Raw genomic sequence first — 15,727 nt, forward strand, 5'->3', positions numbered from 1 at the left:
GGGAATTTTTAATTGGCAGGTGTGAAGTTATAACTCCCCTATATGTACATCTGCATAAAAAAAGTTATTGTTCTGCACGTGTTAACCTGTGCATTTAGCTTTTTGGGACCGATCTTAAAATATACTGTACTCTACAACTGTTAAGAGGGCTGCTTAAAAGTTATCACAATTCTCTTAACAATTATCTTTTTAAATATTCATTGGGAGAACATTCCCAGGCAAAAGCGTGTACAGACATACTGATGTGAAGCACATAGACAGTCCGACCAACACTCGTTCACACACACAGCATGCTTCCTGCATGCTTGAAAACACAAAGCGTTGTAATAGGGCACTTGTTTGGCCTGGCGAGTGTCTTGACTGAAGCAAATTAGTTCTCTTCAGACTTCCAGTTGCAGTGCAAGTGAAAGAGGGAGGATACTATTTATAGTTTACCTTTGGAGAGACAGAACTCAAGTATGAGTGGCTGCATCCTCCCATCTTTGTTTTTTTTTTTTCCCTTCTGCCCATTCTCTCACCTTCTCTCTGTCTGTTCTGTTGCCTGGGTAACAGTTACCGATGGAGACCAGGAGTTCGGGGAACAAAAGAAAAGTCTGATGCTGAAGGGAGAAGATTATTGAATAACTGTTCGTGCATGTTCTTTCGACTGCCTGTGTGTTTGTGCATGCGTGTCTAGATGCTTGAAGACATCATAATGTGATTGCAAAGAGCTGATGTGCATAATTGGTTGTGTATATGTAGAGAGTTGGTGTAGATGGTTGTGACATTAAAGACTACTTACAACAACATATTGTTCAGGTAAAATGATTAAAAAAAAAAAAAAAAGTAATTAATGGAAACTGTAGATCTGAGCACTATTAACCGGAACAGTCAGTAACATCCTGTCAGGCACTAGACATCAATGTAATATCAGAAAGACAATAGACTCTACTGATTCTAATGTTGGACAGATGTCAAATTTTGGTTGGAAATAAAAATTGTGTTGATGTCAAAACCCAAAGTTGGCTAACTGACATTGTGACATTTAGCCGTCGTCGGGTTTAGCTCGTGACCAGTATGTCAAGATGGTGTTGGCATGAGACATTTGGAAGACGCTTATCAACACAACCATAAGTCAACATCTAATGAAACACACACAATTATCCTGATAATGGGCTGAAATTGACCTGATCTGATCAATCTACAGCATATTATCAAAATCATAATGCAATATAATTTATATCTTACAGTCAATTTGAACCATCTGGAATCATCAGTGTAATAATAATTTTTATTGTGTTATTGGGAATGTATGCACATATATATATATATATATATATATATAAGAGAGAGAGAGAGAGAGAGACTTTTTATTACCATATTAACGTAAAAGCATTTTACTTTGAAGGACATTATATGTGTTCACAGTTGCAGAGTGGTAACAACTGCCATGATTATTTAGCTCTCGCCCTCACAGTAGTGAACATCATATATTATGCAGTATTCATTTTAATACAGTAGTTCTTATTCCCTGTACTGTTTGTTTGGGATTTTCTCAGAGCCAATCTCTAGCACTCTCGTGTGGAATACTGAGTTGAAAACTCCAAGAGTTATTCTGCTAGACATTGTGTTTGGAAACCAGGGGACACACATTGCTAGCAAATGAGTTCAGTTGAGTTGTTTCTTATGATTGGTGCATCGCTTCGAAGATATTTACTGTTTGGAATTAGACCATCCTCACTGCATATCTCAGTAACCCCTATGAACTCTGAAGATAACACCACCAAGCTCTGCCAAACTAAGTACCTTAAGGAGGCAGATAAGCAGCTTTTCCCCTCATCTCCTCATCTGCTTCTATATCTCACTATTGATTCTTCCCAATTCTTGCTGTTCTTCTAATGGCCCCTTGAAGCACAGTGATTAAAGTCTTGGGGAAATTTCCCATTAATGTATATTTGAACTGCTTGTTTTCTCTCCTCTTAGTGCTAATGAAAGCAGATGTGTCTTGCTAGGAGCCATTAATGACTCAAACACCAATTGGGAACATCTGTGCTATTGAAATTGGGCTTGGAAGTGTTATACAGACCAGTGTCACCTATTAGCGTTTTTCAAAGCAATCTCAATCCAATATATATTTTTACTGAAGGTCCATGTATTTCAAATTATTTTCCCCTCCTCCTCCAAAAACTGACATGTTTCCGACAGAGTCTGCAGGGGCATTTGTGCGGGAGAGCAGGAGGGAGGGAGGAGGGTGAAAGTGAGTTTTTGATTACATCTGGAACGCATGGACAAAGACTACCTTCCCCTTCAGCTGGCTGGCGCTTACTGACAGGTCTACTCTCACAAGCTGTTGTGGTAGCACTTGGCCGACAGCTGCAGATACAAATAAAGGCCTCACTTCAAGATAAACGACAGGGAATATAACAAGGGTTGAGGCCCCAGCTGCCTCCGATGGAGGTACATGGGCACAAGCACACACGGACACATAAAACACCTATAATCACATGTAGCTCCATTGCACCCGTCAGCTTTCAAGACGAGGGTATTTCTTCCCCTGGCAGTATAAGCAAAAGTCATTCATTTCATGCTTTTAATATTGGGTTAATTTTAGTATTCTGTGAAATGCTACATGATTGCTCTGGATGGCACAACAAAAAGAGCAAACATTGTAAACCTTGAAAAACATTTTTTTCTAACATGTCCCCTCAAGCAAAATGGGAAACCAAATGACTGTGTGTGTCCACCACAATTTTCCCACCTGCTGCTCTTTACAGGTATGCGCCATTGTCTGCACTCTGATGCCTGTGCCTTTACAAAAGCAAAAATCCATTCCTTGCACCTTTCACTCCTCAGCCCTTCTTTTTTTTTTTTTTTTTCTCAATCAAAGTCACCCCAAGGGCCTCATTGTCCAGGTTCTCTTATTGCCTTGTTATCAACAGCTGTAGCAAGCCTGTATTGGTCCCTTATGACACCACTGCAAATATTGGCATTACCTTTCTAATCACATTTCTTCCTCTGAAATGTCACCGAGGAGGGCATGTGTGCATGCAGTTGGCTTACGCTGCCTCAATGTGAAGATATCATTTATCTCTTATAAAAGCAAATGAAAGAGCCATAATGTAGTGTGGGCGGGTGGGGTGGTGTTAGGGTGTGGGGGCATTGCAGTCTCTTCTTCTCCAGCAGTTCTAATTTGCCACAGTAATGAGCAAGCAGTGGTGAATGAGCAGTGGCAATTATATTTGGTTACCATGCAAACAGTGAGCATCATGGGATGTCATTAAACTGAGAAATATACCCTGGCTCTATTACAATGGTGGGGGAAGAAAAAAAAAACAAAAACAAAAAAAACAACAAAAACAAATGGTAGCCATTATCTTAATGCAGAGCTTTTTTTTTTTTTTTTTTTTTCAACATGTGTGCGATTTTGAAAAAATGCAAAATGTTTTTCCTCAAGGGATGGTCTCATGGGTGGTACATTGATGCATTCAGTCATCTGCTTTTTTTTTTTTTTCCCCACGATTCAGTTGCCTAGTTGTATTTCTTTTTTTTTTTTTTTTTTTTTTTTTTTTTTTTGCTACTATACATGAAGTGTAATTACATCAAATAAAACTCATGGAGGGATTCCGTATGGTGTGCACTGTAATTGTTTTGTTCAAAAAAAAAAGAGAAAAAAAAAAAGTCAAAGGCCATTATTTATATATCAGCTAATTTTGAAAAGCCTAATTTACCTTGAACCGTATGCATGTGGAAAACAAACCGACTGAGAGCAACTGAAAACAATGATAACTATTTTCATTCAGAGGGAAGGCCAAAACAAATTTATCTATGATTATTCTTAAGAAATGCCCATTGGGTGGTATAATGGAAACTGTTTAACTGAATAGCCTTGAAGGTCTTAGTAAATAGTGATGTTCACCATCAGCCATGCTGCCCATAGCTGGATGAGATGCAATGCAGAGGTCCCATGTCCTCTATAATCATACAGAAACAATTTAATTGCTGCCATGCTCACAGAGCTCACTGCTATTATTTTAGTAAGATTTCAATGCAGACTATACACTAGAGGACCTGATGCAGGAGGATGCCATTTTTTAAGTAATCAATGCAAATAATTTTTACCTTCCTGACTAAAACAAATGGGCTCCAGTTGTATTTGAACAGTTATAGTCATTGTAAAACTACAAACAATAACAATAAACTATTAGAACATAAAGACATCAGAAAGCAAGCTGTAAATAAACATTAATATAATAATAATGATAAGCGGATGTATAGAAATCAACAAAATTGCATCTAGTGTTTAATTTTAACAATGAAGGTTTGCAGCAGTATATTACATTGTAGAGAATCGGTCATGAAATTTATAGTGTTTTTTGTCGATGTCTGGAATTACTCAGTGTAAAAAATAATATATTTTCAGTGAACAGTCCTCTCTTTTCCTCTGCAAGTGTTGCATATATATAAAGAACTCCCCCTGCAGAACTGAGACGTCATTTATCTCTGTAATCTATGGTATGGATGCGGACTTCATCCTTCAGAATAGGCCCAAAGCTTGGAGATCCTGAAACAGACTTATTATTAGGCTGGCTGAGAGAGGAAAGAGGTGGGTGTGGGGCAGAGGCTAAAGCTAGAAAAAGCCTGGGAGAGAGCTATTGGGTGGGTGGAAGCATCACACTAGTGAATCAGCCCTAATTCCCTGTTATAATTCACAAGGCTAGGACTCAATACAGCATTATCTGCCCTCAAATCTTTCCTCTGTGTGTGTGATAGAGCATCGTGGCATGTAAAAGGGGAGGACAGCGAGGCAGTGTAATGAAGGGATGGGACTCAAGGTGATGGAGAAGGGGATGGCGAGAGGATGATGGAAACGTGCATTAGTTCCCATGGCGAGAGGGACAAAATGGAAAGGTCGACCTGGTGCTTTCCAGTTAAGCTGTGGGAGATTTTCTTTCAGTTTTCAATCACAGTGTAATCAGATTTTATGATTAGGTACGGGCTTTTGGTCAGTGTAATTTCTCTGGTGATTTACATAGCCTAGGCTGTGGAGTTTTTAAATGATTTTCAGTTCCTTTAGAATAGATTATTTCACATCCACCATAAAAATTAATGCTATAAATTATGATATTACACATACTTTCCCATGTGTTTTGAAAACACATCCCCTGTTATATTACATTTACATCAACAACTGAACAAACTCTGTAATAATAAGAGCACACAGGTTTGTCCAAGGTGAATTAGCAGAGTGGAAACATTAACCACAGAGCCAAGCCCTGTCATTCACGCTGCGACTTCTAGTTGGACAGAGAGAATGGAGAGCAGATGCTAGGACACATGCCGCTTTAACTTCCTGCTGGGAGACAGGGACAGGAGAAGCACCACGAGTGGGGGGGAAAGGTAAGCACGAGTGGGAGCTTAACAAATAAAAGATGGAAAAAGGGAGCGGCACAGGGTGTTGTTCTGCCTTGAAAGTCTTTGCCTGACACACAGTGGCATGAACACAGAAACAGCCAATTAAAGGCATGTTTGTTTGTATAGGATGGCAGCTCATATATAGGACTGTGTGTATATATGTGCTCGTGTGCATTTGGCTGTGAATGCTTCTAGGTAAGTCATCTGTCTCTTTTATTTTTTTGTGGTAAGACATGCACTTCACCTGCTCCTGTCCTGTCCAAGAGTGACTATTTCACACTGTAAAGAATACACTAAAGATTGCTGTAGTCCAGTCTTCCCCTGGAACAGGAGGTGGATGCTTACTGAGGTTCAGCGAGCCACTGCTGCCACTGTGCACAGATGGTGGCTAAACCACAGAGCATGTGTCGGATGTGTTGGCCCCGAGTCGTGTTGTTTCACCATCGAGAAGCTTATTAGGATCACAAAGGAGTCGTAGCTGTGCCAAAGTACATAAAAAAGCCCAAATGTTCCACATATTAAGACTCTACAGGAGCTATTGAACCAAGAGTGAGGAGTGGATCAATAGAATGATCATCAAACTTCCTAGCTGTTAAAGAGTTTGGTGTGGTTTGAGAGTTTGACTCAGTAGCACTTTCGTTAATATAGTGAATGCAATTTGTGTTTGTTTCTTTATTAGCAGTTGCCACTCAAACACCTACATTACTGAAACGGCTAACAAGAAAGAAGGTATAGAAAAGTGGTCGATTTGATACTTGATCAACAACATAAACACCATCACCATTTTTACATATTATTTACTTTAGATAATTTGTAGTGAACAGACAATGCACCATGTATAGGCACATTACATGTATACATGTGTATTTTCTCACTAAGCATTTGGAAAAAAAGAATAGTAATGAGGAATAACCAGATACTTGATCATTAAACCAAAATTAGGATATTTACAATTAACATTGCTTTTATTGACTCCAGGCTGCTCACTTTGTTTTTAATATGAAAGCATCTCTCTTGAAATCTGCAATTGTAGGCTCCTTTCTTCTATCAATGGGCCAAAGAGAGGTGCCACATCTGAGAGATCCATGGTGACGGTGCTATTTCTGTCCTCAACAGAAGAAATGCCATTAGAACGAGAGTCACATGAACGTTGCAGAGATTAGATACAACAGCATGAATAAATATGCAGAGAGAAGAACACAGCCAAACACCTACACAAACACACTCAGCGTGCTGCTACATCTTTGCAAGATGTTGGTGAAGTAAATGTTGACCACATATCTTGCGAGACAAATCAGCTGGTCAAAAACACACTCTGATAGCATGACTTTTCAGGAGAACATAGGACATCATGTACTGTATGTGATTATCTAGGACTTAAACCTCTCTTTTTTTGATAAGAAGAAATATAATGAATATCAAATTGTACTCTAAGAAAAAAGAAGCTGAGGAGGAAATTGCATTGGAAACAGCTTATGCAAATGAAGTAGATTCTGTGAGAAAGAACAATCCTCAGGTTGTATCATGACTCTTGACTGACATTAAACAAAAACTCATTTATGTTGACCATTTGTGTCTTATTTTAAAGCCTAAAAAAACAAGACTAGGTCAGAACCTAGTATATAGCTGGACCAGTTATAGCCATTGTAATTGAGGACGTAATTAAGAAACTGTTGTGGAACTGCTGTAAACAACTGACATCATCGCATCCTATTTGCATTCTGCCCAGTGTCAGCCGGTTTCAACCCTTCATCTGTTTTCTTCTCTCCTACTCTCTTTGCCCACATATACAGTATTTTAATACAGACAAACTTCCAACAAAGATGTTCTCATTTACAGGCTTTTCTGTTTCTTTCGTCAGACAACAAAAGAAATTAGAAATAGTGACTGGAACGCAGCTCCTTACTACATGTTAACTTCCAAGCCATTTCTGAGCTACTGCTCTGCACTGCTTAAATCCTGATTTTATGACCACGACGTCATCTGACAACAATCACCGTACGCATAAGTTAAAGACACAAAGACTCTGCTGCGATTTTGGCCACATGTATTTCTAAAATGATGTCTCGGTGAGAAAGTTAGAAGCGACACAATTTCTTTTTTAATTGTGTCTGCCACCTAGCGCACAGCCTCCGTCTGGCTAACAAAGTGCTGCCTCTTTGCCACTCACTTGACAGAGGGGATGTGAGAGAGGGCCTCACTGGCAACTCTCAGTCACGTGGCATTCGGTTGAACAATGGTGGAACAATGATCACTCACTCACTCACTCAGTCATGGACATCGACCGTGATTATAAGGCTGGCCCCGCTTTTGTGGTTCAGCCTAAAACAAGCTTGTATGTTGCTACTTTCATTAACACACACTAGGGCCTGTCTACAATTAATCTAGTGATTGAATACATTTAAATCACATTCACTTTGTTCAAGCTTAATGATCAGGTCTAATGAGGTTTTGAGTTTGGAAGTGATTCTCAGCTATCTAAAGTAGTGTGATTGACTTTAACCAGGGTTCTGTAGTGTCGGTATCTATAGTGTCATCATATTTAAGTGACTATGCAAATTGCCGCTGTTGAGCATTGTGTGTTCATTATGACCCTGATAATTAGCAGCTGCACTGTTTTGCAAGCATTTTCTCCACTGGCCCTAAAAGACATTTAGGCTACTGTTCAATTTCCTTGTATGTTGGTGACCTGACGTAACAATAACTTGACTAAAATCTTTGCTACAAACATTTTTATAAAGGCACAGAGTTATGAAGAATACATTTTCTAAGTTTCAGTCCTGTATCCCTGTGTTGATTTTTTGAAAATTAGATTTTTACCAAAATAGTTTTTTTTTTTTTTTTTTTTTTTTTTACAATATCCCTCTTTTTTTTCCACTTTTTCATAAACTTCTTTAAATGTAGCCAGTGAAACATGTTTTGGTGTGACTAGCTAAGCCCACTCATATGAGAGTGCACTTAAACACACATTAAGTAGCAGGTAGCTGTAGCAAAGCACTATCATGGTAGAGGGTGTGCGTTTTTGCACATTCAAACTTCTGTTCCACTGTAAACTTTAACAATATTCTATTTCGACAGCTAAGTTGATCTAAAAGCAAATGTTAAACTATTTCAACTGTGTTAATTACACAGCATTATTGTTGAAGCCAGCCATCTCAACAATCCCTGCTCATTGCTTTCACAAAGTGGTGGATTTTGTAGGAGAAAACTAAATTACTAAAATGCATTATGCTCATATCTGATAATGCATGATATTGATTTTTTTTTCTCACTCAGCCTGAAACTGCATTGGGAGGTTTTATTTTTATGCATGTATTTTATGAAATACATGAAACACTGGTGTAAAAATGTCCCAATGGCAACATGATCTAGTATTTTTAAAAGCTATGAATGTCATTTCTTCCCCTCATAACTCAGACTCAAATTCATTCTGATGATGTTCACTCAACTCAGATGATTCTGATTATCATTGGTCGTGATTGCTCTGCAACAATCACAAAGTACAAAGCTTGTCCTTCTCCCCCTGTAATTTAAAGGTGACTGCTAAACCGATGTAATAGTTTAATCTGAGGAATCTGCTGATATTATGTCTGTTGAAAAAAGGTTAGCAAAAGTGTTGAATAATTCAGTGCTGATGTTTATTGCCAAATTCTGCATCCAATCTGTAAAAGAATGAGGATGAAAGGTAAGTGAGAGGGGATGAAACAGCAGCAAGCAAGCCTGGCAGGGGAACATGAAAGGAAAGAGGCAACATGATCCACAGTAGAGGGGAAAAGGAGGAATGGGTGGGTAGGAAATGAAAGGTAAAGAGCAGGGACAATGGAAAAAATTATGGGATATTTACAGGAGAGAGCTAATGGGAGGAGGATGGCGACAGAAGAACAAAAGGCAAAAGGAAAGAATAACATGCAGAGTGATTCAGGAGGGAAATGGGGAGTATTATTGGAAAAAAGGAAGGCATAGTATGGAAAATAATCACGGGCATTGAAGTAAACCTACACCGGAGAAAAGAGTGGAATTATGGGGGCTTCCAGCCACTCTCCTCCCCGTGAAGTCACTTAGGACTAAAGCAGCAGGGATTTGTAGGGTCTGAAGATGAACAGAAAACCCATTTTCCCTCATGGCTACATCTGCCACTGTGAATTTATATGGCTGTTGTACTGAGGAGTGGAAGAAAGATGTGATCAAACATGAAGGGGAATGGAGACTGAGAGACGCACAATAATCGAGAGGGAGAGTGAGAACAAAAAGTGAGATGGCGAGAAGTGCAGAGGAAAACATTGTGAGAGGATATCGGAAAGGAGATTTGAGAGAAATAAATTAGGAAGATGGAAAGATAAACTCTTAAGGGCACTGATGTGGCAGAGACACAGCTAAGTTAACAGAACTGAAAGACAAACACTGAGGTGGTGTATATATTGTTTTTTAGAAGGAGTGATTGCACCTTGCAGTGTTTATATTGTCTTCACTGTTAATGTATTTGTGCACCAAGTCTGTGGAATTTAAATTTAATTGTAGGGAAGGTAATTCGGTTTCTTTCTTTTTTTTTTTTTTTTTTTTTTTTTGTACTTGTTGAAATTTCCATAACAAATGGACAATTTCCCTTTTTACTTTCAAGTGACAATCAGCTAATGTGTTACAGCAATGGTGAAATGAATAAAGACGTCACTGAGCCACAGAAAATATTTCTTCAGATGTTTTGGCTGCTAAAAGGAAGATTGTTTGAAAGTGAGATTTTAACAGCTTGTGCCTTTTTTCTCTGCAATTTTACATCACCATTTTTCAGTGGTGCCACAGAACCATACAATGTCACTCCATTATCACTCTGCCGCTAAAATGAAACATAAGCCTTCATATGTTTTTGCTATTCTTCAGGGGGAATTAATGTAGAAGTGCGGGGCTGAGGGGAGTTTGCGGGACTGCATTTCTGCAAAACTGCCATCCTTTTGGAGATTAATGAACAAGTTTGTCCGTGGTACCAGTCGTCTCCGTGCCGCCTCTCCTCTCAGCATACTGTGATTTATGGACACCCAGCAGTGCATGAGTTATAATTTGAAAGGGGGTTTGTTTTTCCTCATGAAGATGGAATTTTAAATGTTGTGATGAATGACCCCTTGTGGTTTTTATTTATTATTCTGCTGTGATTTAGTTTGTGCGCGCGCGCGCGCGCGCGTGTATATGCGTTCACTGTGGCTGAACTTTTGTGCATTTATGCATATGTGCTTGCAAAAAAGTGCTGATGCTGCATTTTCAGCTTGACAACCACGAATACATCACCCCCAGGTTGCCATTTCTTTCTCAGTCGAACACCATGTCTCACCTATTGGATGCCATTGTGAAAAATCAAAGAATAAGTCATGCCCTCTCTTTCTTTCTTCCATTCTGTCTGTGCATATGGATTTGCCTTATCCGCCAGTCACGGCATGCATGGCAGGGTGTTTGATGTTTTTGTGATAGTGAGATACTGTATTAAATGAACCTGGACCTTGAACATGGAGAAATGTGATGCTCCTTGATGAGTTTACAAGACCATAGTAAGGGCTTGGGTAAGAAAGAGGGGGCAAAACAGGTAAACAACCCCGGTGCACTGGTGTGTGTGACACTCTGAAGAGAGGAGCCCAAATGCAGCACAGCTAAGAAATAAAAGAATTTCTGCCTGTGTGTATATGTGTCGGTGAGACTTTATATAAGTGGACACAATAACATATTCAAGAATAACACTTGCAATCCCCTCTATTGTGTGTAAAGTTTGCTAATCTTACTATATGATGTCTAAATATTGTTGAGAGGTAGTGATTCAACTTTATGGTAATTTTTGAGGTTGTACTACATTGTTGCACAGTGCTGCATTATATCACATGGTGCCACTGGTTTATCGTGGTATATCATCTGTATGTGCCCATCTGTGTACGGTAAGTGAATCTCTTATTCAGATGCTGACTGTATGTCTGACTGCAGAAAGTGCACAATGAGCTAACAAAGTGCTGATTTTAAGCACTGAAAATGTGATGTGCTGTACAGCAATTTCATTTTGTGTGTGTGTGTGTGTGTGTGAACGTGTGTGTCCATATCCTTCCTACCTTCTAATTACTTGCTAATGTCATCATTGCTAATGGGATGCCTTACGTTTCATTCCTCTTTCCTCTTTTCCAGAATGAGTCCACAAATACGTTTGATCCTCATCAGCTTCCTTTGTCTTCTAAAGCCTAGAAAAAGCTCACTTGAGAAAAGGACTTTAACTTTGTAGGGAAAGGTATTTAGATAAATATTTATTGAAAAATATCAACATTTTAATTCATATTAAAGTTCGGGCACAATCCTCTTTTGCAAAAAGAAACAATAGCAGGGTAATTGATCTAGTCTCAGTGATTTAGAATAAATGTAGTTAATCTAATTATCAATTCAGTTAATCAGAACAAATGGGAACAAGTCAAATTATTAAGGTGCAAATCCACTTGTAATGTGATTACAATTAGATTTACCATGCTAATGAAGTGACAGTGGGCTGCAGGTAATATGGGAGTTCTTGATATTGGCAGAGACTGGTGTCAACACAACATTCAAAAGAAACAGGAGCACTTCTTGTTCCACTATAACAGGGATTTATTACCTTTCAGCAATAAGTAACATACAGCCAATACTACACAAATGTAACAATACACACCACAGGAAGTCCTAACTGATGATGGAATTATCTATGAATGTGCATGAGAGTGTTTGTGTGTGCTAACGAATGGCTGAACCGAGGTGTGAAAGGTAAGATGGCGGGCTAAGTGACCAGGTGGGGAGCTTTGGACGAAAGGGAAGAAAGGAAAGGGAAGAAAGGAAGAAAGGAAAGGGAGGGGAAATGGCTTGATCAGCTCCAGAGCATTGGAGGTGGTACCACGCACACACACTAAGAAAGTGGTGAAACAGGCAGGAGAATTTAAAAACAGCGGCATGGGTCGGGCGGGAACCGCGGTGACCCTGGCTCCGTGTGTGTGTTTGTGTATCAGAGGAGGTCAAAACTCTGGCAACACTTGCAGTATGCAGAACGATTTTATTGTTAGACCGACACATTTTGGCTCGTGGCCTTCACCAGGGTCGCCCCATGTTTGTATATCAGAAGAAGAGAGAGAGAGATATGCATGCAAATCTAAACTCAGTAGAGCCGCTACCAAAGCGGTTCTGAATGACCAGTCAGATCAGTCAACAAGCACAGCTTCACTAAATAAAGCTTTCACAAATACATTCAGAATCAAGTAAACTAGCAGAGCTCAAACATAAAACATAGCATCAACAAACAGGCAGTGCTCAAACATCAAATACAGCATCAAACAGTATCAAACAGCACAGGATTCGGCTTCAGCAGCAGTGTCTTTCAACTAAATCTGCCCAGATATCAAGCCTTACATAGGGGAATCGCTCCTGGACGTGATTCACAGTCAGTGCGGAGTCCGCTGGAGTTCCTGCAGCGATGGCGGCATGGGCTCATCCTGTGTCTTATGCTCATCAGTGAAAAGACATATTCTGATGTTGAGGAAAAACAGAGGAAAGGGAAGCTGGTCACCTTCCATCCTTCAAAATAAAATCCACTGTTGTCTTACAGTGTAAAATATAAAGCGGGTTTTCCTAGTTTACTGGAGTGAACTAAATTAATCTTACTCTGCCTTGGCCAAATGGTGAGGTCAGAAGTGCATGGTCTCTTTGTTCTTGGTCTAGAAAAGGAGGAAAAACTTGACTTGGTCTGTCAGGGTTTATTGATAAGATGACGTTCAGTTGTAGGCCACACTCAACCAGTGGTTGCTGCAGACTGCATCCATGGATGAGATTCTCACCCAGTCCAGTTCATTTGCTCCCTTTTGTCTGTGGAACAAAGAACATGTGATCTATACAACTTAAAGCAACCAAATCATCATTCATCAATCATCATATATATATATGTGTTTGACAAAAGCTTGTTGAGTGCCAGTTTGTGACTGCATACTAAGTTTTTACATACTAAATAATTTGCAGTATTTGTGACTAATGCACTTGTACTGTAGTTTGGGCACAAGTGAGTGAGCCTTTTTACAAGCCTGTTAGCTGCTGTATGTTGCTTTAAAAGCTCACATATCGACGTGCTAATTGCCAGACCTCTTTAATAGCTAATGCCAAATGGTGTTAATTGGCATTCAACCTAATATAACTGGCACTGGAGCAGTGATTGTAATTGTTATTGGTGGAGGTAAAGTCCTCCTTCTAATGCACGTTTATATTGTTTGTATTGAGTGAACATCAGAGTTGTCATCCTTCTGCTCCTCTCTCACGCTGTCTTTCTATTCCTTCTCCTGCTTTTATCCAGGGTGGCCTCATCGCCCTCCTACTCCTAATTCTCCTCTTCACCCTTGTGCTGTATACCCGCCACCGATGGTGCAAGCGTCGCCGCATCCCCCAGAAGAGTGCTAGCACCGAGGCCACCCACGAGATCCACTACATTCCCTCTGTTCTGCTGGGACCGCAGGGGCGTGACAGCTACCGGGGCTCTCGAAACGCTCACCAGCACGGCAGCTCTGTCATCGGTATGCCCATCCGCGAGACCCCCATTCTTGATGATTACGACTGTGATGAGGAGGACCAAGGTGGACATTCACTCAACTCCACACCCAACCAGCTCCACAACAAGCTGAATGATGGCAAGGTGCAGGAGGACTACGGAGTGAACATTGGAATCGGAGGTCACACAGACATGATGTGCAAGGAAGATGAGCTTAAGCATAATTTTGACAAACGAGGTAGGTTAGTTATCTAAATACATTTCCCTCGAAAAACAATTTATTATGATGGGAATTCTACCACTGGATGCATTGCACCATGAATGCGATCACTGTAAGATTAACAACATGATGCTGGATGTCCCTGTATCATGCAACTATGAGCATCATATAAAAACAAAAAACAAAAAAAAACAAAAAACAAATTTGAGTTGTCATAGAAAATCTGTTGTGCTCAGTGGTAGCCATCCTGCTTTTCCAAGCATGATTTGTACATCCGTGGAGGCTCTCAGTGCCAGCTCCCCAGATGGCCCAGCCTGGACAGTTCACTTTGGCTGTTGCCAGCCCACCCATGTACTTGATAGCACAGCATGTCCAGCTTACATTTTGTTAAAAAATAAGCAGTTTTGTATGACTCACGTCTTCCCTTCACATGGGTAATGATAAGACTCCTGTATTCCACGAGGCATTGCTTTGGCATTGACTGGACAACTGAATATTCTTTTATGAACTGCAAACTCAACTACCGTGCTCTTTCATAACCACTGTCCCTTCACAGCCGCCATAGCCATCGACTCTACCAGTAATGTAATGCAGTGTCATGTAATGTAATGTAGCATGTAAAGGTCAAATAACAGCGGCCATTGGTTTAGTTGATTAGATGTTGAGTGTGAAGGTTGGTGGCCCGTTGACCCTTGCTACACATAGTCGGAGGTCTCCAAACATATTCTGCCTCGCTTTTAGTAATAAAACGAGCAGCTTACTGCAGATTGTCTGCAGTGAGGATCTCGGTATGTGTAGAAGCTTTAGTTGATATCATATCCTGTTGAACCTGGGGTGCTCTTCTGCAAAGTTGGACTTTAATAATTGAAGGGTGCTGACTGAGTTGGAGGGTGCCCTGGTTATTCATGTCACAGTGAATTATGCATGAGGTTTGTGGAAAAGCCCTCTTGCTCCCATTGTATTCATCACTATACATTACTGTATTTACACAAGCCTTTATTGGCTGGCTGTGTGTATTTCATACTGAAAATAGGCGCAAAACCGATTAATACTTTCTTCAAATTTTTCGTTTTATAATGTTAACATTATTCCATTTTGTCTTGAGTACATTGCCGATCCATGTTTTAGATAGTGATGGGAAGTCTTTACTTGCAGCTCAGCAGCAGAGGAACCCAATTATGTTTAACTTTCATTTTATTAACATTCCCCACATATTTGAAAAAAGGATAAAACTGGATAAAGGATACAGTGATACATGCTGTATGTATTATGCTTAAACAAACGTTATGTTAACATTGCTTCATAGTCTCTGACCCCAACCATAGCTGATAATAACTCTAAAAATCAAATTTCCATTTCAATTTGCAGTACAACCTTTTTTTTCATTTTCAAATTCATTTTCAAAATCCTTGGATTTTCTCACTCCAGAAACAGATGTACATGAGTAATCACCACAATTGATGCAACAACCAGCCTTACTTACACTGATTTTACAGGTGAATTATTTTTTCGGGACGAGAGACTTCAGTATTTTTTAGCTAGTGCAAAAAAAAGATCCTTTTTTTATTTTTCTTCTTTCCTGTCATAATTAGAACATACTC

The 15,727-nt window shown here is 39.7% G+C and overlaps 1 protein-coding gene and 1 long non-coding RNA gene across 3 annotated transcripts in view; one reads left to right on the plus strand and one right to left on the minus strand.

Annotated features, from left to right (window-relative positions):
• Positions 1 to 15,727, plus strand: part of LOC139611025 (astrotactin-2-like) — a 239,721-nt gene that overhangs the window by 59,359 nt on the left and 164,635 nt on the right. For both annotated transcript variants that reach the window (XM_071465265.1, XM_071465264.1), the window contains exon 3: positions 13,715 to 14,144. In XM_071465265.1, the coding sequence (XP_071321366.1) occupies positions 13,715 to 14,144 (430 nt within the window). The remainder of the gene's footprint in view (positions 1 to 13,714; positions 14,145 to 15,727) is intronic.
• On the minus strand, positions 12,419 to 14,049 carry LOC139611027 (uncharacterized). Its single transcript, XR_011686242.1, has 3 exons — positions 13,910 to 14,049; positions 13,036 to 13,236; positions 12,419 to 12,900 (listed from the first exon to the last, which is right to left on the minus strand). It is a non-coding gene; the product is annotated as an uncharacterized lncRNA (long non-coding RNA).

This window comes from Trachinotus anak, unplaced genomic scaffold, assembly GCF_046630095.1.
Source record: "Trachinotus anak isolate AG129_WGS33_773 ecotype Australia unplaced genomic scaffold, CSIRO_AGI_Tana_v1 ptg000028l, whole genome shotgun sequence".
NCBI lineage: Eukaryota > Metazoa > Chordata > Actinopteri > Carangiformes > Carangidae > Trachinotus > Trachinotus anak.